Source organism: Lytechinus variegatus, chromosome 5 (genome assembly GCF_018143015.1).
Source record: "Lytechinus variegatus isolate NC3 chromosome 5, Lvar_3.0, whole genome shotgun sequence".
NCBI lineage: Eukaryota > Metazoa > Echinodermata > Echinoidea > Temnopleuroida > Toxopneustidae > Lytechinus > Lytechinus variegatus.
The window spans coordinates 45,112,932-45,139,404 of NC_054744.1; the positions used below are offsets into that span (position 1 = coordinate 45,112,932).

Sequence of the window (26,473 nt, forward strand, 5' to 3'; positions counted from 1 at the left end):
TATTTTCTTATGTCATACAATATGGGCATGATGGGATTCTGAGCAATATGTTTTCTAAATACATGTTATTATGGAGTCCATACACAAGCTTTATCTCACAAAAAAGAAACAAATTGGCTGTTCTGTTGATATGGGTCTGCTGGAGGCAAGTTGTCTGATGGCCAGATCTTCTTCCCTTTGAAATGGCTAATGACAGACTCGGAGCAAGCAATCCTCTATCCATTCAATACAAACACTAACTCATCAAAACAATAATGAGCAGCCATTTTAGTCCAACCCAGTCTCCCTTTTCTTCCACTTTTTGAAAATATGCCTCTTGGGAGCAGTGAGCTATCTTTAAAAGACATGTTATGTGCCATTACTTAGATAGACCATTCACTTTGTTACCGTTGATGGCTCATGGAAAGCAAAATAAGATACTTTCATACAAAAAGAAGAGAATATATTGAAAAGGAAAGAGGAAAGATCTATTTGCTTTGGTGATTGAAATCAGTTGGACCAATATTGGAGAGATATATTCCAGGGGGCCTATAAGTGAGAAGACAAGGTTTGTCTCAGGCTTACTGCCTACATGGCTGGATGTAGAGATGATTTCATAAGGAGAAACGAATGAGTGACACTTTGAAAACACCACATTTCAAATCAAAACAGGTGACAATGAAAGAGATGGTGATGTGAAATCTTTTAAAAATGAAAGTACTCATATGCACCAATGATGTACTTTCGGGCAGAGTACATTCATCTAGCTTAATGCCAAATTTTGTTTGTTCTTTCCCCGAACAATAAGGTTATAGATTTATTTCATTTGCCGGCAATGTTTTACCTGTTTCTCGATCAGCATATCTCATGCAGTTACGTCAGAAGAGAATTATTGACTTATTTCATTTGTGGACAGTGCTTTACCCTTATTTTCAACAAGAATTGCTCAGAGAATGTAATTTGCATGGAAACATCGGCATGATTATTATATGTAGGTTCATGCACTTTTGAAGTACTCTAACTCCCAGTCATCATGACGTTCTATCAATCTTTCATCGGCCTAGGTATGAACAAGCAGTTGCCATGGAAACACTTGCATAATATGCCAAGTCAAGCATGATTTGATGAAATTATAAAATAGATAGCTGAGCTGACATACTTCACACTTTCATTTTTTAATTCTATCTCCCTTGCCTTCTTTGTTTATCCACTCTTTTTATTTTTTTTCTCACTTTTTTATATAGCATTTTAGAATGGCATCTATTTTAGCATTGGATTAGTACAATGACACATCCCAAAATCAGAAAAAATAACAAAAAAAAGGTATGAATTGGTTATCCAGCATGACCCTTCTTAGGTCACAGATCCTAACAGTGCTGTAGTCTAAAATTGCAGACTTGAACCAGTTCCAGGTAATCGTCCATCAGAGAGTGCAAGAAGTATGCCAGCAGGCCTAATTTACAAGATTTAGCAGTGAAGTTTAAAAAAAAAAAATTTGTTGAATATCTTGAATACTGGAAATTATAATGAGTAAAGTTGGCTTGTGTGGAGATTTGACATTACAATTCATTGAAACCACTGAAGAATGATTTTTACCTAAAGTTTGATTTTTTGGTGACCTGTTCATATCAATGGAGTATTGTACACCTTCACTCACAGCTTGCCTTCTTCTGTTACTCCTATAGCTTCTATTGCATTCACTGCTATCCTGGGTAGCTATCATGCTGCGTTGCCTGATTCACGATAAGAAACATGGGTCAGATTAGTTTGTACAAGAGATCCCTTTCATTTTTGAAACCCCCAAACTCAGTCAGAAGTAAAAATGACTAATTCAATACATGAAGATTGATCCGTGGCAATCATTAGTCACTCAAAACCCACACAGTTTCTTTGTACTAGTTTTGCAACTTGAACTTGATTCGTGAATGACAAGAGTTTCACTTTGTTTCATATTTTGGGGAGGAAAGGTGATAAAGTCATAGTTTGGATACCATCTTGAGGATTGACAATGGATATCATACAATACAAAAGTTGGCTCAGTTCTTTCTATGGTATCAGTGACTGTATTTTAACTTGTGGTTCTGTTACATTGTTCTTTTTATAGCACAGTAATATTAGAACACGCAGGAAGAAGATTAAGCAACTATTACCCAAGAGCCCTGTAATGGATACATGTGTAATGGTATATTAATGGGTTTTAAGTTATAACAAAATGGGAACTGGGTTGTAGTTGGGATTGTTTCAGAGGTAAAGCTAGTCCAGAGTCTGTTTTAGCATAATATCCACCTGTTACCGAGTTGTCTTGAGTTGTCTTCCGGTAGATGGGTACTTCAACGGGTAAAGATGCTTGAAAGTCAGGAAAGTGTTTTGAAATAAAATCAGAAAGTGTTGTCAAGACCCAGTCACCCCACTCTGTATTGTCATGAAATCTCACCCACACTATCGCTTTGAAGAGGCCATTTTGTGGTGATCAAGCCAAGAGGACAGAACAATAGTTCCAGTCTGGTTCCTTGTTTGGTCCTGACAACCACTTGATGCAGGGCTGGTAGAAAGGCTTGGAGCTGGGCAGAGATAGGCCAAACAACATACAATGAGACAAACTAAGAAAAACAAATAATGGAATAGAAATGAACAAAGGGAGGTGATTCTGTTGATGATGGATGAATAGAGAAGATAGTGAGACCATAGCAAACCTGTGTCAATTTACTCAATTAGCAAACACCAAGGTTTGAAAACAACGTGGTACAGTAACTATTTAAAAAGAGGTCTTTATCTAATTGTCTTTCATTCCAAGGCTTGCAGTGTTCCATGGAACCATACTAAAGGGTGTATTTATTCAAAGATACTGGAGCACCCATCTCTGAGTGTTTTTTGTAAGAAAGAAGAAAATCAGCGCAGGATAAGATCCTGGTGATCATAAATTGAAATCAAATGTTTGTCTTCGAACCAGAATGATATAAAGTGAACAAAGTGCATGTTGATTCTGTCAGATATAAAGCTACAATCAAACAACAAGAACAAACAAACACAATTCTGTACTTGGAAAGATGGAAAAATAGGGAGAAAAACAGAAAAAGGGTAGTATTTGAACATGACACATCAGTTTCTTTTCAACTGATAAATCACATCGTAACTCAGTTGATTGAACAGAATAAATGTATTTGCTCACTCAAGTGGGCATAGATTTTCAAATTTTCTTTTCAGAATAATTGATGAATGTATAAATGGGAGACAGCTGTCAAGCAAACAAAGTTCTTTCAAACTTGGCACCTTTTTCTTTCTGCATTTCCCGCTTTTTTGAGCTATCATTTTAGTTTAAAATTTTTGATGGGCTGATGAAGTACATCGTACTATCTGTGAATTTTGGTGAGGTGTGCCTTGAAATCAGAAAGTGAAAATTTGGTTTCTCCAAGGCTAGTTCAAGAGAAAGGAGTTGGTCAGTGATGCTACCAGATATTGATCAGTTGGTTTCTCCCTGAACTAACGAAAGACAAGGGTTGTTGGGTTCCTAACCGCCAAGCTTTGACAGGGACAATTGAAATCAATACAAGAATGGTTGGTGGGATGGGTTCTTCAAGGCTCTCCTCACACCTGAGATGTGTGAAGACTGTTGTTCACCAAGACATGTCGATACCGCTGATCGATACATCAGCCGTATCAACGGAACTTGCGTCAGTTTCCCTTTAGGGATAGATTATTTGTTGTTGGAATCCCTTTCAACGTTAATCCCACCTTTGGTTATACTCTGACAGATAACATTGTTCACCATTTACAATCAAACACCAGGTGTATCAGGAGATTACTTCAGAGAAAATTAATTCTTAATCATACACCTTTGTTCCTTGCTGGGATAATCATGCACTTTGTCGATCTTTCAAGTCTAGAGTTAAAAGGTCATTAGTGACCAATCAATATCATTGACCTTCTGGTCTTTGGAGCTTTTCTGCGCTCAATGAAATATTGACAAGCAAATGAAACACTCACTGCTTAGTAATAGTACAACCATTTTTTTTATAGGGACTCTCCTATGTGAGTGATATGCCTATGCAGTAACATTCATTGACATAACGGTATTGGAAATTATATTTAGGCTTATTTCCTCATTCTTAGCTTACAAATTTGTGTCAAATTATGGTATGATTCTATTTACTCACATGTAGCCACAAACCAATTTCATGTTTTCCTTGTGGAATGAAATATTACCATACTTTTTCCTTATTTATAAAAAAAAACTGACACTCTGCCTCAGCAAAATATTGACAATGTGTACTGAATGAAATAACATGAATCATGTGGTAAGGTTATAAATGTAGTTTTGCTGAGGTGAATCAGTGTTTTCATTGTATGACCTTGAGTCTTTTTTTGTTTATTAATTCCCTTTTAGTTCCAGCATCAACAGATATTGTTGGTACTCTCTTGTACATACAGTAAGTGCATCATTCAATAAAGCCTTTCTTACGCTGTGTCATGTTTTTGATGATTGTTTGCGAACCCTTGCAAACATCAGTCTGACTTTTCCCCGACTTTAAACAAGACTGAATGTTCCCTCTTGTATCCTAACTCACTGTTAAAGTCCACGTAGGCCTACACCTGTCCTGCCAAAATTAGACCAGCATCCATACACTACCATTGGAGAGTTTTTCAGTCAGGTGTTGTATTGCCAAGTTTCAGTGGAAAGCAGAGCAGGACCTCAGCATGCCCTTATTTGGCAGCAGAATAACAAGGGGTCAGGGTTCAATCATGGAGCAGTAGGGGAATTCTTGGCTTTCAGATTTCTCCTCTCTCTTTCACTTTTCCTCTTTCACTTTCTTGTATTTCATCTTGGATTTGAGAGTGTTCTTAGAAACATGGATTACAAACCTGTCAAAGTGTGGTTCCTTGGAATGGTGACAAGGATATCAATATTTATGGTTATAATGACTGACTGATTCTTTGCACGTTTTTCTCTGAATCACCCCCATACTAACCCATACATCCTTATTTGAATAATAAGGAAGCGTTGTGGTGTAGCGGTTCTGACTCTCGCCTTGTAATCAGAGGGTTGTGTGTTCGAATCCCACCATGGCCTAGCGTCCTTTGACAAGGCGTTAATCCACACTTTGCCACTCTCCACCCAGGTGTTAAATGGGTACCCGGTAGGATGTGAAAGCCTATATGTAGTATGCCTACCAATTGAGTCTTGGAACTCTTGTTGGAATGCTCCCCAGGGAGTGGAGAAGGTGCATACATTGTATGCGGGCATGCAATGATCCGATGACCGGGGTAATAATATATCTGTAAAGTGCTTAGAGACGTCGTTCTGATGTGTTAAGCGCTATATACGGTAAATGCTGAATATTATTATTATTATTATAATTTGTCAAGTTATAGGCCCTACATTTTGAATGAAGAATTATAATTGTAATGTACATTGGATTGGATTTTGAAATGATTTCAAAATGTAAATGCCCTCAGCAAAATATTTTTTTTCGCATGAAAATACGTCTAGATCAACAAGAGGTTAAGAGTGCAATATGAAAGAAACTCAAATCATGTTTTGATTTTCGACGGTGTAGCTTCGTGATAAATGTGACATTTGTAACACGCATTTAGATAAAATGCAATCTGATTTTTGTAGAAAATGGGATATTCAAACTGCATCTTTTATTTTCTAAATGGCCGTAATAACAAACAGCCATGATGTAACCTGGTGTGATTTTAAGCCATCTCTTGTAAGGGCTGATGGCCACTCATTGTGCCAACAGTTGTAGTTTGTAAAGCTGCTTTATTTTCTTTCAAAGTAGTGTCTTACAAATCCTGTTTGTGACAAACAACTAGCTGAATCAAAGCTGTTATCATCTCAAGGAAAATTATAGTTAGTAGTCTTCGTATTCTAGACATGTTTTTGTCTCTGAATCTTGTATAACTTTAAAAAGAAATATGATATACAAGTGATGTGCTTCAAAATTAATTGTTTCTGAAAGCTTAAGATTAGTTTTACATGGTTTACAATATCAGTGTCGCTCACTTCCTTACGGCACCAGAAAGAGAGGAAACAAAATCAAAGATTCTTGGAGGAAGGCTAGAGGCAAAGAACTCTCAATAGGGTTTAGGAGATTGGGCCATTATTACTGCACCCTAATCACAATGACTATCTCTGATTTACCATCCTATAAAGAAGAAGGGGTACATCGCAAGGGGGGTACCAAAATGGTTTGGTTTCCGCGTCCCCCAAACCACTTTTTCTTCCTCGTAGTGAGACTGCAGCTCTGTTGGCCTGTGTAGAAGGAGTTGTGATCATGTGACTGATAGCATAGGCCACCACCATCAATAGTGATTGCGTATCATGGTTGTCATAGCAATGGGTTCTTTGTAACCTGCTTCTTGGTTTTGACCCCTAGTAACTTATTGTCTTCTCGGAATAAGAAAGTGGAAGTAACTGGCTATCATTACCACCTGTTGAAATAGATTTGTGGTAGTTTATGGAATTTTATTGTAAACACAAGAAATACTTTCACTTTTTTTCTAGAACTCTGTTGTCTAACTTGTAGTTGTAATACAAAGATAATGATGGCGCACTATTGAGCACACAGTTGTCTTTAGACTGAGCACTTCTGTTCCACACTGTATGGAACTGATCTAATGACAAAGCCAGCTATATGTCATCAATTACTCATTTAGCCGCACTGATTTCACGGGAGCATAACTGTTTAATCTTCTACATCTTAATGTCTTTAACATACCCATTGTAATAAGTAATACATTGCATTACCAGTGATTCGTATACATGATGATGATTCTTCTTATCTCTGGGATAATGTATAATCACAGATGACAAATAATGTACTTGTAATTAACTTGCTTCTATTCCTGTACCAAAAGCAATTATTTTAGGTCAACATTAGGGCATACGATATTCAGCCTTTATTGGATCAAACCCTATTGGAAGTTCTCATTAGCTCTCGTGTGTGAAACGAGTAATAGAGGAGAAACTAATTGCGTTAATCTGCTACTGTAATCAAATCAAAGATGAAGCTAATTTTGTCTTGTGTCTTTGGCTGAGGGTGGAGTAGTATTAGCTCAATTAGCACTCTTTCGTCTGACAGGTCTCAAACCTTTAGGAAACTGATGTTTATTAGTTGAGATTTAATTATATCTTCTGCTTGGGAAATGGTTCCAGAATCAAGGAAGGCTAATGACTTTGACGGTTTTGAATAAATCACTAATATCCATTTATGCCAGGTAGTGATTATAATCTTGCAAGACAGATTTAGTGATAAAGATAGCAAAATATTCACCACATTGATTTATTAATGTTTCCGGCATGTTTATTTCTTTGGTCTGTAATATTCATGAAACGATTATTTCAATCTTTCAAGTCTTTTTTGAGCTCTTAGCAAGGATAACATCAATGATGAATATAGTTGCCTCTTGGCTTTGCTTTGCTGTTAATGTTGAAGCCAGTCAGTCTGACATTGAACCCTATGGACCCAATCCAATAACGTACCCTCTTATTATAAGTAGGGGAATATTGCCTGGAATTAAACATCTTCTCTAGCGTTTTCCCCCGAAAGATTAATAATCCCTGCTTCAGCAAGCGCCGCCGCTATGTAAGCTCAGAGGGGCAGATCGTGACGGACTGAACGGAGTAAAATTTCAGGGTATGCCTGTGCAGAGTTGGATCAGTATGTGCATGTTTAGTAACTGTACATTAGGCTCTTGATGTCTTATGTTGAGAGTCAGATAGACGTTAGCTGTTCTCTTTATGGACTTATCACCTTCCGGTTCTGAACATAATACAATTTTTTTTTAAAGAAAAGGATTTGCTAATCAGAGAGAATGCAGGCCTATTTGAATTCAAAATGAAGCAAAGGCATTTGATATATTCTTCAATAGCAATATACGTGAAAACGCTTTTCTTCAAAAAGATACAAAAATGATGATCCTTAATATCAAGAAAATTTAACAACTCAATTGTCATCTCAGGTGGATGATTTGTAACCCCACACGATGAGTGCCAGAAGGGTATATATTCATGGTCTTACAAAATAACCTTTTCCCACCTGGACTGATAGCTGATAACACATGGTGTCTATTGGTGAACAATAGTATCTTATCTCCTGAACCCTTGTGCCTTTCTGGCTCTCATCTGGTTGTGCTAGGTCAGGTGATATGTCAGGTGATGGGAGGTGAGACTACATGAAACATTCATGCAGGAAAGCATCAGCTTATCTGATTCACAGGCATCTGTTGGAGTCAGAGGTTGTATTCTGAGATGATTGTCTTCTGATAACCTAACATACTGGATAACCTCTCCCCTTTAAACCGTGTACATTACTGTCTGGTAGTATCAAATTCTTGGTTAGATTTTTGATGCATTGTTAATTTTCTAATTTTATTCAAATTAAGTGCAGGTCTTTATTTGTATCTTTTAATGCTAAGGGGACATTTAGGGACAGTGATTTTCCGCGATCGCGGAAAACGGACGGAATTCACGGAATCGGCTGTTTGAAACGGAAAGTGGCTTTTCAAACGGAAAATCACGGAAAACATGTTTTTTCTCAAAATGCACAAAAAAGCAACAGAAATTAATCCAAAATCCTCAACAAAATACGAATATCAACTGAAAAAACACGATCTCACTTTGCAACAACAATCATGACAATCAACACATCGTAACTACACTCGAGCCTCTCGATCGTATCCAAATTAGTTTACACTTACGTCCGCATAGAAGGCAGAATCGGGCCGTGTGTTGCTGCCCTCTACGTTCGGTCATAATATAATGATCACAGTGATTCATCAAATCCAAAATGGCGGATATTCGGAAGTCGTCGACTGCTCAAAACGATGTCCGAAAAGTCCCCAAATCAGCGATAAAATCCCATTTAACAATAAAATAATGCTAATAATATGAAAGGTGAGAATATATTCATGTTGATTATGTTTCCCTAAATATTTTATGAGCTCGAATCTCTTCGATTAATATGGATTTTAAAGCGATGTTAGTACATTGGTAGATGCAAATTTTGAGCAGCGCTAGCATTTTGACATCGCTACTTGTTGCGTATTGGTTTTCTATGTAAACGGAATTGTCAATTTTTCTTGTACACAAAGTCTATGGGGAAACGGAATTTCCGTTTTCAGACATGCTGAAACGGAATTTGAGATTTTCTGAAACGGAAAAGGCAATTTTTAGAAACGGAAAATCACTGTCCCTAGACATTGGTGGTTTCAGAATTATGAACAAACCAGAATGATTTTCAGTTTCTGAGGTTTGGCAGTTTGTATGATGTTGCTGTGTTGGATACAAGGAATTTTGTCATGAATATTGTCATCGTGTATCATTTCATTCATTTACCTTTTAGGCTCCAGGTAATATCTAGGTATTTTTCTTTTATAGTCCAGCCATTAGGCCTACAGTAAGGCATCTTATATGGGAATAGGAGTAACAGGTAACTGGGAAGGAATCTACAGTGTGAACAGGTTTTCAGAAGAGATGTTGTCTGGTCGTTTATCAGTCTTCATCTCTTCCTCTGTTCTACTTTCACCATCCAATCATACATCATAGCCATGTCAAAGTAGAGTAGGAGTCTCTATATAAAGATTTATCATTTCATTTGATTATGACTGAAGTCACATCTAGCATCCTCCGCTGGTATGGAATGTAGTACTCAATTTACAGTCTACAATGATTTTGACATAAATAGAACCATTTATTTCATCTTGAATCATACATCAAAGCAAAGATTTTTTAAAGTCCTTATTCTTACAGTTTATTGATGATCAGTTACTCAAATCACATATTGCTGCAGAGTTTAAACCTAATGAAGTATATGAAGGGATTGAAAAGCGACTTAAGTAAAACCTTTTTATCAACCCTTTTGGATCGTAGGAGACCACTTACGGGTCTTTGACAATAGATCGATAAGTGAACATCATTTTTGAGGAGCTTTGTGAAATCCAATCAAACCTTTCAAAATACACCAAGAGTTCTTGAAGAGATGTGGGTGATCAACATTTTTCTGATGGGTCAGAAGTACCTACTTTCCCATGATGATATCCCAATTTCTGACAATGTGAAAAATCGTCTTGAGATTAGCATCCCCAGATTGTCTGTCATTTGTTCAAATCTGTTGCCGGGAGAAATCGTAGTAGTGGCTGCCGGTCTGTGTTTCATTCTAATCTCGATGCTGATCTCTATAATGATGTCTCTGAACCCCATGGATGTAATATAGCGATTGAAAACCACAGGACTGGTTATATCTGCTATACTTTGCTTTGATTAAGAATAAACAAAAAGATAAGAGCCCTGTGAAACCATGAACAAGTTGAGCTATTCTGTTTCCTTGTGTCTCTGATAATGAGATTTGATCACTGTAACCTGTCTTCCTATTGTTCAAGTATATAGTACCAGACTATCAAATCTTCTTTCTCTTTTGTTCTTTGCTGATCGAAGTTGATGTTGGGCGCCACCGCAATAGTAAAACTTGGTGGCAATCTGTCTTGGTTTGTTTGGGTGGGTACTGGTATAGAGATTTCTCAAACCTCTTTGACGTGGTACAACCATTTTGTTAGGTGGCCACACTTCAGCCACTTTTTGTAACCTTTTGCTGAGTTACTTCGAAAACTTATTTTGTTTATTACATTCATCGTTATTGAGGAATCCTTGGGAAAGAGATATCTTCTCATGACACAGTATTTACAGGATTATAAATAATACTTTTGAAGTGTTTTGCCTCAAAAGTTTCAGGTTTAGTATTACCCCCCAAGAGTTGCACTGCTTTGTATGAGTGACATCAAACATTGACATTGATGATGATTTTTGCTTGATATCACCTTAATTTTCATCTATCTTGACGTCAATTTGGGCACATTACAAAAGCTTGCTTCAGTGCGTGATTTTCAATATTTTCCCAGGGCTTTAAAAACATGGAGTAAAAAAAAAACATGCTCATAAATCTGACTTATTGTGACCCTCCAATAATCAAGTTGAGTTGTATAATTTAGTTTTGGGGTGAATTTTCATGCAGAAGTTCCACTTTTTGGCTTCAAGGCAAGCAGTGGGGTGAATAAGCAAAAAAAGAAAAATCGCTCTGGTAAGCTTCTTTAGAGATTTTGTAAATTGGCCGCCCCCCTCTTGCTAGCCTCGTGGTTCTATTGAAATTTTGTGTTAGTTGTTCTATTCAAAAGCAGTCAATCACAAACAGGGACTCCATCATATTCACTGGAACAACTGCTTTAAGTAAACCTACCATTGTGAACTCTGTTTATGTGCCTATTCTTGTGGCCCTTCCAGGCCTCTGAGATTTGAAAGTTCGTGTAGAAGGAATAAGGAAAAAAAATGAGGAAAAAAAAATGTGCATTGATAGATGACCAGCCTAAAGGGAGTTCTCTATTCAGAGTTCTATGAACAATAGAGTAACACTCTGTGAAATAAAGCCTCTTCAACCAATGATTATGCAGACTCTATATACCAAAGACTGTTGACATTTAAAACAGGTCTTACTGTGGTCTGAGAACTCTTAGGAAGAAAAGTACTCCAGAAAAATAGAGTGTATTGTTTAATTTTAGCCAAATGCACAGGTCAATACAAAAACAGCTATGATTAGATGTGGGGGACTGGTCCTTGTTGTTTGTTGATGTAAACACTAAAAAGAAAGTTGCATTGCATTGTGGGTCTGTGTAGTATGCAAAATAGTGTTTAATGCCAAGATTTAGGAGCTGTGTTGAGAGATAAAGAATTAATAGGTGTATATTTTGGTGGTTTAGAGGACTGCCAGAAACCGCAATTTTGTAATTATAATTAAATCCCAAGCCATCTCCTGCTGAGAGGCAAACATTCTCTGTTGAAAATGAACATTTTACATTGATAATTTCTATATTCATGTTCAAAACTGATTATAATTAATGTAAAGAGGAAGTTGAGCGAGGAAAAAGTATGTGGAGATTTTGGCAGATGTATGCGGAAGAGTGTCGCAGTTTTAATGTTAGATAAAATGATGCATCCCTCCTCTTCCAAGAGAGTTTGGCAAAGAGTTTTGAGACGGATATTAACCACTCCCATAATGCATCTTGGCAATGCTTCATCGCATAGAGCAGACAGGTGAATTCTCAAAGGGGCAGGTTAGATATGGGCATCTCAGGAATATTTCCCCATTATTTGCCAATTTTCTTTTGCATAGATCGCAGTTTTAGTAGATGATGTCCAACTCTATTTTTCATTCCAGGAGTGATTGAGATTCACTGAAATCAAGTTCAAAGTGGATTAAAGTGAAGTATTCTGTGGATTTAGTTTGTCTATAAGTTTTAAAGGATTGATTTCATCTGACAGTGTATCAAGTCAACCACCCCCTCTCACCCATGGTAGTAGCCAGGCTTACAGTATACATGTAGTACGTGTTGTATAGTGTAGTTCAAACAAGTTATACTCAGCAGGCCTGTGGGTATGAAGCAGAAGTAGCATGCACTTTAAACATTAAAACACAAACAAATTTGTTCATATCATCAAAGTACATTCCCATCTTCTTTAAATATAGATGAGCATAATTATAAAGCTTTCATTTACTCAAATTTCATTAATACTGGTAGTAATATCCATGTGAATTTGAGCTACCTGTTCTCAGTATTAATATCAAATTGCTCCCCGGAAAGGAGGAATCAATATCCTCTATTGATTGCGATGACGCTGACATTTAATTATCCAGAAAGGAAGCAATAGAAAATAACCTTGCTACTTTACTGTATCAGAAATGTATTTAATATTCATAACGATAGAGGATTACCTCACCTGGCTTTGTATAATGTGATAGATATAGTTATTTTATTACATGTATATGTATTTAGAAATCTTTGGAGTATTGGGTAGAAAAGGTGTATTAGAAACGTACAGTAGATCCCTTTAACCTACCACCGGTATTGTGTATTCGATACATTTTTTAAATGAATTTTTTAATTCCTATTTTTGATATAAATTCCATAAATTACAACTTTGTTAAGTATCCGTGAACATGTTTCTGACTCATCGACCAAACAGCCCAATTTTAGCAGAACGAGGAATGAAACGTAAAAAACAGTCATGCCACATAATAAGGAACACATTCCCTACATCTGTTTGTCAGTATAGAAGTTATGAAGTCTTGGAAAGCTTGCCAAGACATTGATGTTAGTCTTTCCATTGTTGGGTGACAATAACAGTATTCAAATGTTTCCTCTGTCTGTCAACCTTGTTTTCATGCTTGGATCATTTCCTCATCTTTGATGTTTTCTTACCAAATGAAAAAAGACCGTAATTATTTTTTCAACCCATTTGAAGAAGGAAGGAAATGTCATTCTCTTCTTCTGGGCATGTTAAATAAATATAATTGTTGAGAAATATGCATTATTGAAACTTTATTCTTGTGATGGCGATTATATTCATTTGATTTTTTTTACCAGTTCAGAGATAGGTTTATTCAAATGATATTTGTATAGTTTAACAAATAACATTCATTTTACTTGGTCGGTCAAATGAAAAAATAATCATGTTGACTAATTGAAACATGTTGATTGCCCCTTTAAGATCTACTGGGATGGCAGAATTCAGCAGTCAGTTGGTTAAGAATTGTCAAACATACTTGCTTAGCTACTGATTTCTTTCTCAGTAAATCTTATGAGATGATCTTACTCTCCATGTCTGAGGCGGCAAACAGGTCTAGTGTATTATCCTATGCCAATGAACATGACAACACCCCTAGGCTGTGTACTAAGTACACAAGGATGAAGCTAGGATTGAATATTAGCACCAAAGGTCGAGATGTGCAAATCCAAGTTTCTAGGACACAACACTGTGATCTAAGGAATGTCAATTTATCTTTGAATCCTCTTCCTTTGAGATACTTCTTTTCATAGAGATGCTACATGGTTCTGTTAAGTAGTATCTGTTTGATGATGATTTGCTTTTCAAGTTTTTTTTTTACTCTGCACTATTTTTCTCTTTTTAATATGCTATCTCTCTGTTCTTATTTCCTTCTCTTGCTTTTTGTTGCTTCCTCCCTCCTTTTTCTCAATCTCTTTCTCACGCTATGTCATACACTCTATATTGTTAAATTCTCTCTCTGTCAACTTGATATCAAATTCTATAGATTATTATTTTCCCTTGCTCTCTTTTATTTTATTTGTAGTAGTTGTATTTTGTTTCTTTCTTAAATTTGTCCACATTTAGAGCTTTCAAGATGTTGAATCGATCCCCATCTGCATAGCTCTTAATCAGTCAATATCTCATTGAACTGATGAGAAGAGTGTCCTATTTTAGTTAAAGTCTTTCATTTCTTGTCATCCTTATAACCATTTTTTTTCCGCGTTTAGAGTCTTGTATAGAGCGTCCCTCATGCGAGACCTAGAATGTGGCAAGATCATCAATAATTAACCCTTGGATTATCCAGGAGTGTTTTTAAATGCTTCACAGTTGAGTTCTTCATTGATTAAGAGATGAATAAAGAGGGCAGTTGACATGTGTTGTACTATTGATCTGTTTTACCATAAGAGCAGTCAAAAGGCATTCCAGGATAGCCGCTCAATAATCCAATAAGATAAATGGAAACGTTGCATGAGCAGGGAATGAATTCTAAACTGTCCCATGGTCGTAATGAGCTAACTCACACAAATTGGTGTATTGAGCGCAAACTCCCTGATTTTGGGGGAGAGTGAAATTGAGATGCGTTAGCCGTTGATGAGAGAGAGAGTATCGGAAACGAGTGTCCAAGAGTAGGATTGATTAATGGTTTGTTTGCGGTATAAGCCCCACTGATGAGTCATACGCACCATCAAAATGAAGCATAAATTTGAATTAATAATGCTCTATGATTTACAGCAAATAATGCATTACAACATGCAAGCCAAGCACTGTATGGGTAAAGTGTATAATCTCGTTAACAGCTTGGCTGAAAGACCTGGTTAAATTGCATTGCATGTTTGGATGGGAAAATTCTACCAACCACAAGAAAAATTGGACCCCTCTCTACACCTAAATCGACACCTTGATTCAAGAAATAATGATATCCTTTTCAAAATGGATATTATTCTAAACTTGATGAACAGTGCAAATTATATGTACGGGGTCATTGCATGGCCAATTGGCGTATTGCGGAAAGAATTGCCATTTTTCTCTTTCCTTCTTCTTTATTTCCCCCAATTTCACACCTCATGAGTTCAAGTCATTTGTTGGAAAGAAGCCTTTAAATAACGCATCGAGCGGGGAGGCTCACCGTGGCACAATGTTTTTCTTTTGAATGAACCTGTTAGCAATGGAGAGGGAGAGAGGGGATGCTGTAAATGAATAATTCATGGATCCAGTCAATCCCATTATGAAGAATGAAACATGATAGTAAAATATTCATGACAACCGAAATCAATAATAGCATTTTTCATCATCATGACCCCAAGTTTCATCTCAGTGGAGATGTTGTAACTGTCAAGGGGAAGCAGATTGAATGGCCTTTATAATATCCATATCTCTGTTTTTGGTATGATTTATTTATTGGAATCTGAAAGCAGTTCTCATTGTTTGTTTAAAGCTAATTTTTATTCCAATCATACCCCCTTGAAATAAAGATGCAAGATATTGATTCTAATTGTAGTTTTTCATTAATTTCAAAATGAAATTGATTTTTGTTTAATACACATCATTTATGTCTGTCTTAATTCATTTATTTTCTATATAATTGTGCTTCAGTGTGTACATGTTCATGTAATAATGAAAATAAAAGTACAAATACATCTTAATACAAAAAATATAACTCTCTGTCCTTTTTTTTCTCGTTTTCTTCCAGATTTCCGATCATTCCAAGGTCAACATTTTGGATCTATGACATTGAACAATGAACAGAGATTGCTGATGGTCGGAGCTCAAAATGCTTTCTATCAAATCAACTTGGAAGAGCCGCTCGGCAGCCAACAGGTATATTTCACTCAATCTTACAAATCCACCTGTATAGAGGACAGAATCTGCCTATAAAAACCACCATATCATTTCCTTATGTGATCATAAAATGAACTTGCCAATAATATATATGCAGGGTTGAAATTGAAATTAAAATTGAAAAGGTTTTATTCAAAATTATTGCACTTTGCAGCCAAAAGGCTGAATTGCGTACAATTTACACATATATATACATAGAGTGTACAGATTTAAAAACATCAAAACTTGAAATGATTGCGAAAATATAATGCAACTTAATATATTATGTATACTAAAAGGAAAAGATGAAGTAAAAAAAAAAAAACAAATAGAAGACTGAAAGGTGGTGGTGGTGGTGGTGGAAGGATGCTTATTGATACGTCCGTAATTCAAACTCAATCTTACAAATCCACCTGTATAGATGAAGGAACCTGCCTACGAAAACCACCATATCATTTTCTTAGAGCATTGTTCTTTTATGTTATCATAAAATGAACTTGCCAATAATTTCTACAATATATATGAATCCCTCCTTTCTTATTAATGGTTGAATTGCATGGTTGGTTTAGTTCTCTTGCTGTAATTTTTTTACAAACAAAATTACTCTCTGATGAGTATACAGTATATGAAAAAAAAGTAGTTCAACAAATTAAAACTGTTTCCTAGTTTAATAGAACAATCAATATTCAGTGCCAAGATCCGTTGAACAGCAGTTACTATTGCTCACCAAATGAGAGTCATTATACTGGTCAGCTGTTGCAAATTGGCATTGTTATAATCAGAATTGCTGGAGGGAACCTTAGGTTGAATCAGCATGTAATGCAAAAATCAAATTTTCTTGGGAAACATCATCGTCACCTGATGATGATGATTATAAATGCATCCCATATTAGGGAAGAAAACATCGTAAATAGTTGCTTGTACATAATTGTTGGCTTTCTTTTAAGAAACCTGCATACATAATATCTTCTGATTTGATAACTTATGGAGATCATTTAATGTTTTATAGTCCCTGGTTGTATAATCTCATCTAGCTGATGAGAATATTGGGCTTGTTTACACAAGAAGTGTGTCTATGGGTATATGTTTTAAGCTCCATCAATTAAAAAAATGGAATATTTGACAATTAGATACTGGCTTAAAGATTTCAGGTGGTATATGTTCTTTATATTTTCTTTTTTTTATTTGCATCTGCAGGGTATCCAGAACTACAGTTGGTCCTCTGAATATGTGACGATTGAGAACTGTTTAATGAAAGGTGTTGAACAGTGGGAATGTCAGAACTTTATTGAGGTTTTACAGATGAATTCTGCAGATAACAACAGGCTGTTTGCATGTGGGACCAATGCACAGTCACCCAAGTGTAGATACTTCACAGTAAGTTGTACCTTCCATTCTTTTTGGTGACTTTTTTTTATGTTTGGTATTAAGCAGTGTCCTATCATACAGATATCTCATGGCGAACTTGTAATACCTCCTGAAAAAAAATCACATAAAACAATCAAACAAACAAACATTTCCAGTGAAATAAATGTCGAAGGAAAGTCCAAAATTTTAACATGAAACAGTGGTAGCGAAAACAAGTTTGGAATGTTTATTTTTAATGATTCATTTAGACTTTATAAACGCTGATCGTGGTGTTCTGTCCATTGATTCTCAACCGTTCGTTTTAAAATGACTCAAGAGGCAAGCCATAGATGAGAGAGAATTGACTTCTTGTATCTGCTCAAGCAGCAAAACTCCTCAGCTTTCCGAGGCTACCCTCTTTATCAAGCTCTGGCGCTGATTTCATGCAATTGTCTTAATGTATGGGGGCTTTGAAAAGGAAATGCAGGGTTTCAAAACAAATTTGGAAATGCCTGTGTTGAACTCTAGCACAGAAGATGAATACTAAAAACAAATATTACTGGGGGGCCCTTATTGAGAATAAATGTTTCACCCCCTACGCTTGCCCCAACCCCTAAAGCCTGACAGTAAATCTTGGAGAAGAACATTCATCCAGCCATGAATGTTGACTCATTGCTATCTCTCTCCACTCCACATCTAATTGGTGTGATGTTTACAGCCCTCTCGTAATGAAAAATGTCAGAGCGAGAGAGAGAGTAGGAATGGGGGATTCATGCTGTCTTTTGCAAGCCTCTAGATGACGATCCTGCATGCTCTCATTGATCATGCGATACATATAATCTGGAGACTAAACTTTAAAGTGCCCAACTGTATATCATGAGAAATAAGTTTTGCACAAAACTTCCCCATTTTGAAATCAGATTCTAATCTCCACTCGTTTTCTTTATGAAAACGAAACAAGTAAAATAAAATGAAATCTGATGTGAATCTATAGTGGAGGTTTAGATTGATATCATGGTATAATCGATAAATCAATACATAGATCAAGCATTTTGATATCATTTCTTTGCATTAGAATAAAATTGAAACAGATATGGCATGAGAATTGCTATCCTTATTATTTATCTTATCAATAATAATGATATTTGTTAATTATATGCAACATGTATGAAAAGAAAATCCATATTTTATTGTCCCAAAAAACATGAAATGAAATACTCCAAAAATTTGCTTTCCTCAATCGATCATGGGCCTGGCAGCCGCTGTGCAGCACCACAATTCCTACTGTCTTTTTGAGAACTGATATTGGTGTACCAAACTTCATATTGTACTAATTGTTGGTTAAACCTCCACACATCATGCTTTTTAAGTGTGTTCTCACTACCCAATATAACACTGGATAGATACTAATGAATTTAGTTCAGTGTGAACATGGTTGGGATCATGTCAGTCACAGATAGTGATCAGTAGGCTTGATCAATTTATGCTAAACGCATCTCTGCTGCGTGGGTGCCCATACCATCATGCCGAACTTAAAGAAGAATAAATTGATGAAGTTAAGCACGCAGGAGGGAGACATCAGACGTGAAAAGGGGGGCACACTTGAGGCCCTTGCCTGAAACGCGTACTGAATCTAAATGTTTGTTCATCTGATCAAAATGAGAGTTTTTGAGCGGCTGAATGCTTCATGTACTGAATTAACTTTTCCATTTCCTGCGTTGTACTTTGTTTTGTAGACTGTTATCTGTGCAGTATCATTCTCCTCCATGAATGTAAATTGCCTATGTTTAATTTCCAGTAACGGCTGACCAATTTCAATTTTTGTAACACTCACAGTCCTAATTACATTTGCTATCATGGGTTAGCAATCAATCATATATAGCTAGCCTTGTTCAGTAATTCACATCCAATTTTTGAATTTGGTTGTAGTAAGGGATATCGGAAGCTTTCAATTTGGTTTTGGACGCTGTAGCTGATAATGCAATCAGCGCAAGACACCTCACAGTCGTAGTTTCACGCTCTCCGTAGCTTTCTCTGTCAAGGTTAAAGCTAGGATTCTCGGCTGATCGACCCGTGTATGCTTTCTTACTGTGTGAAATATCCCAGCGTCACATTATTTTACACCTCCTCTATGCATTCAGGATGATGAATCATGACCGGCTTTACTCTTGATGAAAGATGCATCTTTAGATAATAAATTTAGGCTCAAAATTCTGATATATCTGAAATTTACTTCTCTTTAATTGAAAGCTACGTGTCGATATAAAATAGAGCTTTGGGTCTTTGCATTTAAGTTGAGAGAAGTTAATAAGTTTGAATGACTTGCATACTTGCATCTGAGTTAACACCTTTCAGGTGTACAAGAGACAAAGTGAACATTATATTGCTTCAGTCATCATCCATTACAAAGCACTGGGTGTGAGTCTCTAATTAAATGAAACAGCACTACCCCCCAAATCTCTGTTTAACTCATCAAATCATAAGTGTGAAAAGTGCGTTATTGGCACTAAAATGTTCGAGAGCTGTTTGTCATCTGACAACCTCTGACCTCTGACAATATGTTCTGAATTTTAGAGGGAGAATCGTTGAACAAGCCCCTTCCTCATCTTCCCCTTTCTCATAGTTGTTCATTTTTTCTTTGTAAATTGAGTGAGGAAGAATCCAGCTGACGCTTGCTGGTTACCATGGCAATCGACTTGTAAGATTTCTCGTTTGATAACAACATCGGGACCCGTTGCGATATTGAGTTTGACGGACGGAGGAAATCAATCGATGCTACAGTGTCAAGAATGTTTTCAAGTTAGAATTCCTCATAGTAAGCAAATTTGATGCTTATTAAAAGTAAGTTTTTCAGTATCGCCCCTTGGGCTGCTAGAACAAGCTAGGTGGAAAGTAGATTGTCTGTTGTTATGGTTGTCATGGTAACAGAGATAGATGATAATTATTGTTCTTATCAATATTTTTTATATCATTTTCTTTCAGGATTCGTCTCTCCAAGACTATGTAGAATCAGATGGAACCTTTATCAGTCCTTTCAACCCCAAGCAAGAGGGTACAGCTCTCTTTGCAGGTAAAGATTTTTTTTGTCATAGAGTTGTATCATGTGAAATAGCATTCAATCATTTCAAATTCATCTTGATGTAGCACATCTACAGGTTCTATTGATAAGATATGAAAGCTATGAATTCTTATTTAATAAAGATTTCAATAATTTACATTCATATGGCATATTTTTCTGTTGCTCCTGTATTGATGTTTCACACTAATATGTATTTTGATAAAAACAAACAAGTCAATTATATTAAAGCCACTCGTTACAAGTTTTTTTTCTTATCTTTGTCATTAGATGATTAATGAAAACTTCAATTTTCTTTTCTCTCTCTCTCTCTTATCAGATGGTAACCTATACACAGGTGTTGCCAGGGACTATACTGCTAGAGACTCAGTTATATTCAGATCGCAAGGGACACAAAAAGTACTTTACACTAAAATAATGGACTCAACATGGCTCAAGAGTAAGTCTATTGTGTGTGTTTGGTTTTCTGCCAGAAAGATTCTTAGTGCGAATTATAGTTTGTTTATTTTTTCCATGAAAATATATCAGTGTTATAGTTTTAATCTGAGATTTACTCTAGTTATGTCACTCTTTTGGACCTCAGTTTGGAATTCAGCATGAGGACATGTTTTTGATGAATGCAGGAGCTGGATCACAGCAATATTTGTTGAAAATACAATAATTTTACAGAACATTGGGGTGTCTCACAAAGAGTTAAGTATGACTTAGAGTTGCACTTAAAGGATTGATAGCAGTAGTGCACGCGTCCTCTTGGCATGATCTGACCAGTCCGGCCATGACTTTTATACCGCACGCAACTTGGCATTCTAAGTCATACTTAAATGTTTGTGAAACACCCCCTGGTATTATTATGTTGTAACAAAAATTGCTTTATGATCCAATTTCTGCATTCACCTGAAACATGACCTCATGCCAAATACCGAACTCATATCCAAAGAAACTTAGACTTTTTCACTGAAAAATATAAAAATCATTTACAAATACGAGTCAGCTGTGTAGGAGTAGGTTAGAATGCTATATTGAAGAACAATCAGTCATGCTTTGGGGGATTTTTTAAAAATAAAGATATTGTCATTTATCTCAAAAGCAAATATCGTGTGGCCAGGTATTGTTCATGTTTACTGAATGTTTATTGCTACAGCATTTGATTCAGAATTCTTTAGAAGGTTATTTTGTTACATTATTGTGCTGTTATTCCCTTATGATGTTGAAATTGAATAAAAAAAGAGACATCCTGTTTATCGACTTCATGAAACATGAAAAGTACATTGTCTCAAAGCTATAGCCATGCAGAAGAAAAACATGGATGTATATTGTCATCTTTATTTCTTTTAAAGAAAGGACTAAAATCCTCTGTAAGGAATATTGATATCTAGTTGAATTTCTGGATGAAGCTCAGAGGGACTGATGAACAATCAGAAGATTTTTTGTCTGAATATTTTTTAATGGAAAATTTGAATTAACAAGCAATTTTTTAAAGACTTTGATGATGAGAAAGATCGAAACAAAATATTAATATCTCTTGAAAATAGTTGAGTGTATATATCTGTTGGTGTCCGATCATTCTGAAATGTTCATAACTCACTCCATTATTTATCCCCAACAGTTCCAGCATTTATAAAGTCCTTTGATGTAGGAGACTGGATTCTGTTCTTCTTCAGAGAGGTTGCAGTGGAATACACATCAGGAGAGGTAAGAAATGAGTCCAGTCTTGTCATGACTACTGTACATAAAACAACATGTGATTGTTGTATTCAATGCAATATATCATGCCAGTTTTTATGGTCCAATTTCAATAAACAGCTTCAATGTCTGAAAGAGACGAAAAAGTGCTTGTACGTCAAGAGTTACCTGACACTGTTTACATCATAAGGGTTCAAGGGTTGACTTTTGATACTTCATACCTGCAAATCTCATATTACATGCATGTTTGGTCATACATTGTACAATTGATAGTGTGATATAAACATTATGGCTTTTGAGAGAACATTGTGATTAATGTCAGTTAAACAACATAAATTGCAGTGACATTAACCATTCAATTTTCATACTTCTAGGATTACAATTCAAGTTTTATTTTTCATATTGTTGTAATCTAAACAATGGAATGTTTTGATTGAATCTGGAAAAGCAAATAAACAAATTTTGCTCTCCATGTTGATTTATTGAAGAGTAAAATGACTCTTATTATGAGGCAAACAAACAAGTTTATTAGATTATATACAGTATATCTTGACAAATAATCAGTTGATTTTTACTAGGCAAATCGGATAAACAGCATCTTCTTTTAACTTGTTTGTTGTAGAGTGAACTCTTCATATTTAGTAAATTAATGATAGACATGACTCGAAAGAGATTACATAGTCAAGACAATATATTGCATAATTTATGTCTTGATCAAAGCATACATGTATTTTCAAATGCGTTTATTTGTGCTTCTTTACATTCTTCATTCAATTATAATTACTCTCATTTTCAAATTGCCATTTGATTATTTGGTTTGGTGTTGCATTCCTTCATACACCTGAAGTAACGATATGAAATTTTCTTAGTAAAGTATCCGTAGACCTGATACAGCTTTCCAAAGCTATACTGCTGTGCTCATTCAGCACATGCTTCAGTAACTCAATATATTAGTGAGGAATTTTGATTACTCACGCTCCGTGTGTGTTATAAGTTCTTGTGTACTTAGCAGCTATTACGCTGTGATTTCATTTTGGGTTTGAAACAGATTGGCCACAGCCAAGAAAATGCCAGAGTGTATTACTAATGTAGAATATATTTGAAGCATTATTTGCAAAAAAGGTCTCATTTTATGGTGTTTCCAGAAGGTAGAATGCCAGTGAAATTGTTTGAAAGAAATGAAATGATTGTGATTTCTTTCATTTATTCATCCATTGATCCACTAAATCTATCATTCATTAGTGCACCCATGCATTTACAATTACACCTATTTGTAATTGATAGGATTTCTTTGTATTTATTTGTTGTTATTCATTTGCTTATTCAGCCTGCTGACTTATTTAAGAATTTTGCTTGTATTTTAACAGGGTATTTATTCCAGAGTTGCTAAAGTTTGTAAGAATGACCAAGGAGGAAGTTGGATATCGGTTAATGAATGGACAACCTTCCAAAAGATTCGTCTAAACTGTTCGTTACCTGGAGCAATTCCATTTTACTTCCACTTCCTCCGTAAGTATATATATATATTTTCTCTCTGTTCATTCCTTTTCATAAAATGTATATTTGTCCAATCTCCTTCCCTTCCTTTGCTATTTATTCATCTCTATCTTTTAATTATTGTACCCTTTATCACTTATTATTTGTTTGCTAGCTTTCATATCTTTTTCTCTGTTCCTCTCTGTCACTCATTTGATCTTCACCTTTATTACACTCTTGTCCTTTCTTGTTTTCCTTCCTTCCATCCTTTCTTATTTTTTATGAAAAAAGTCTCCAGATACTTCTCCCCTTCTGGTTCCTAAGAATCCTTCCTTCTCCATTTTTACTTTCACATTTTGTCTTTCCCCATGTCATCCATCTCTTTCCTTTAAGACTTTCCTCATTTTCTCTCTCCGTCAATCCTTTATTCCTCTGTCCTTCGTATCCTAATCAACTGTTTCCCTAAATAGATATCAATTAAGCCCAGATAGCATTGTTGTATCTCATGCCATATTTCCTTAGGGAAAAGCTGCAATATTACTTTGTAATCCTCCAAAACGCATCTCATACAATTATGATAGCATAGGGGATTAGACATTGGCATTGAAAGGACTATGATATTGTCCGGGCTGTGGAATAGAAGAATTAAAACCATTTGTCAGCGGTGATGAAAGCTACTCTTGTCTGTCAGCATAACTAAAACCTGTCAGAAGAATTTTCTGGAAAGCTCGTTAAGATTTGTGGAAAAGTAATCATCATTCATTCCCGTCTGAATTTAGAACTCTCTTCGTTCTCATATTTGTCATGCAGAATGTGTTGCATTATTTAAGATTGTGGCATAAGAAAGAAGTAATTTAATTCAAGTACAATTTTCGACAACTGATGCTTAATTGGAATTTGTAGTTGATCTCATTCGGCTGATTGATTGCTGCAGTTTATAGCTACTTATTAATTTGGTGGCTAATTCATATGAACTAATTTCTTTTGATTACTTCAATTTCCTATGAAGCATTCCAATTAAGGTTCTTAATGACTAAAGTGTAATGCCTAATAGAAACGATTAAAACCATTTCCAAGAAAATTGTAATGGATTTTACCCATGAGAACTTATGTTTTCATCTTTACTTTAAATGCTCTGTTTTCCAAACATTTTATAATAAGAGGACAAAGTGTTGTTCGCAAGTGGTTAAACAAATAATCAACTGAAAAGGCAGGATATATATGATCTCAATGAAGACAGAGACAATAGCTCTAGCCTACATAGAGAATGCTTAAAGTTTACATGTTAGGCCGTCTAAATGCAATTCTTCCATGTGCCTCACAATGACAATTGTTATTTTCACTCAACCCATCATGTGTCGTATATCCATGGGAACTTGATAAACACTATCTTTACACCTTCATAGCTAGGTCCCACCTGCTGATATAGCTAGAAGTGACCGTAAGTACCAAAGTCATGAGCAAATTTAAAGGTATTGTTTAACTTTGTGAGCAGCCGATTTAAAAAATTCTCAAACCAAGATGAAACATGTGTACAAGTGCATGTATTAGAACTAATAAACCCTGAAAACAACCATTATTGAGAATAAAAAGCTAAAACTACAAGGCAAACCCCGATTTTGTAAATAGGCGTCTTATAGACACCTAAATAGTACACATAAGTGTATGGGATGAAATTAAGATGGTGTTTCCGGTCACTTTATATTTCAATTTTTGAAGCACTAAATAATCATTTTCGAACGCAATTTTTTCTGGGCTTCATTTTTGGAACATATCACAGACACAGGTGACAAGTGTGACCTTCTAGCTCAGATTTTGTAAGTCAAACCAATGTTAACCAATCACTTTAAGCTTGATGTCTCAGAATAATATGAACCTTCGACTAAGTTGTATTTGTATAATTGGACTCTGGTTCTTATTTTTATCTTAATGACAGAGGATGTTGAAATGGTGGAATCTGAAAATGATACTCTCTTCTATACAGTCTTCACTACCGGAGGGTAAGTCATTTTGTTCTCAATTTTGAAATATGTGTTGCCAGTTTTCTGATAATTAGTGAAATGAGCACATTGACCTTGAACATTTGAAATGTAATTTGAATTTGTGAGTTCCTGCTCAAAAACCTTTTAAGACATGGGGGCTCGGGCTTTTGCTCATTCTGGCCCTGTTCTATGGAATGGTCTTCCCCTGACAATCCGTGAATGCACGTCCATTGATACTTTTAAACGTTACCTTAAGACTCGTCTATTCAATGCCTCTTACTCTTAATTGTTCCTGGATCTATTACTATTATATTTGTACCTGTTCTCTTTCGTTCTTTCTTTCCTCTTTCACTGCGCCTTGGGCACTCTGCGGAGTGGATTTGGCGCATTACAAATCACATATATTATTATTATTATTAATGATGAGAGTAACATTTTAATTTTAACCATTGGTATGTATTCTGCACTGGTAGAGCTTTCAGATGTAACCGCCTCAAAAAATGAGTGGGGTTTTTGTTAGTTTAAAGACAAGAATGAAAATAATAAATTCTGCCTGTTTTCCTGGAATACAGTTGCATGCGACAGGTCAACCTTCTCTTATATGAAGACTAGCATTCATTTAACCTTTTTATTGTCTGTTATATAGACATGAGATTCCTGGCTCAGCTGTATGTGTATTCAGTCTGAATAAGATAAGAACTATCATGAATGAAGGAGAGTTTAAAGAGCAACAAGGAGGGGCGTGGTATCCCGCCTCCCCACCACCACAACCACCACCAACACCCCCAAGACCAGGATTGGTGAGTCTCTCTTATTATCATGGGCGGAAATCCCAGGGGGGACGTGTCCCCCCTACTCAAACTAGTAGGGGGGAACACAATATCAAATGTCCCCCCTACTATTTTGGGTCTGCGGTGATGCTAAGAAATATATCACTCAAAATGGGAATAAAACTTGCGTTTTGGGACGAGATGACCTTTTTTTTTTTTGCTTGTCAAGACCCTTGTCCCCCCT

At 35.9% G+C, this 26,473-nt stretch overlaps 1 protein-coding gene across 13 annotated transcripts in view; it reads left to right on the forward strand.

The window, feature by feature from the left end:
* LOC121416267 (semaphorin-6D-like) overlaps positions 1 to 26,473 on the forward strand; it is a 72,231-nt gene that overhangs the window by 22,037 nt on the left and 23,721 nt on the right. For all 13 annotated transcript variants that reach the window (XM_041609785.1, XM_041609797.1, XM_041609784.1 and 10 more), the window contains exons 3-10: positions 15,768 to 15,895; positions 17,093 to 17,272; positions 20,225 to 20,312; positions 20,638 to 20,757; positions 21,925 to 22,010; positions 23,369 to 23,510; positions 25,414 to 25,477; positions 26,106 to 26,259. In XM_041609785.1, coding sequence (XP_041465719.1) covers positions 15,768 to 15,895; positions 17,093 to 17,272; positions 20,225 to 20,312; positions 20,638 to 20,757; positions 21,925 to 22,010; positions 23,369 to 23,510; positions 25,414 to 25,477; positions 26,106 to 26,259 — 962 coding nt within the window. The remainder of the gene's footprint in view (positions 1 to 15,767; positions 15,896 to 17,092; positions 17,273 to 20,224; positions 20,313 to 20,637; positions 20,758 to 21,924; positions 22,011 to 23,368; positions 23,511 to 25,413; positions 25,478 to 26,105; positions 26,260 to 26,473) is intronic.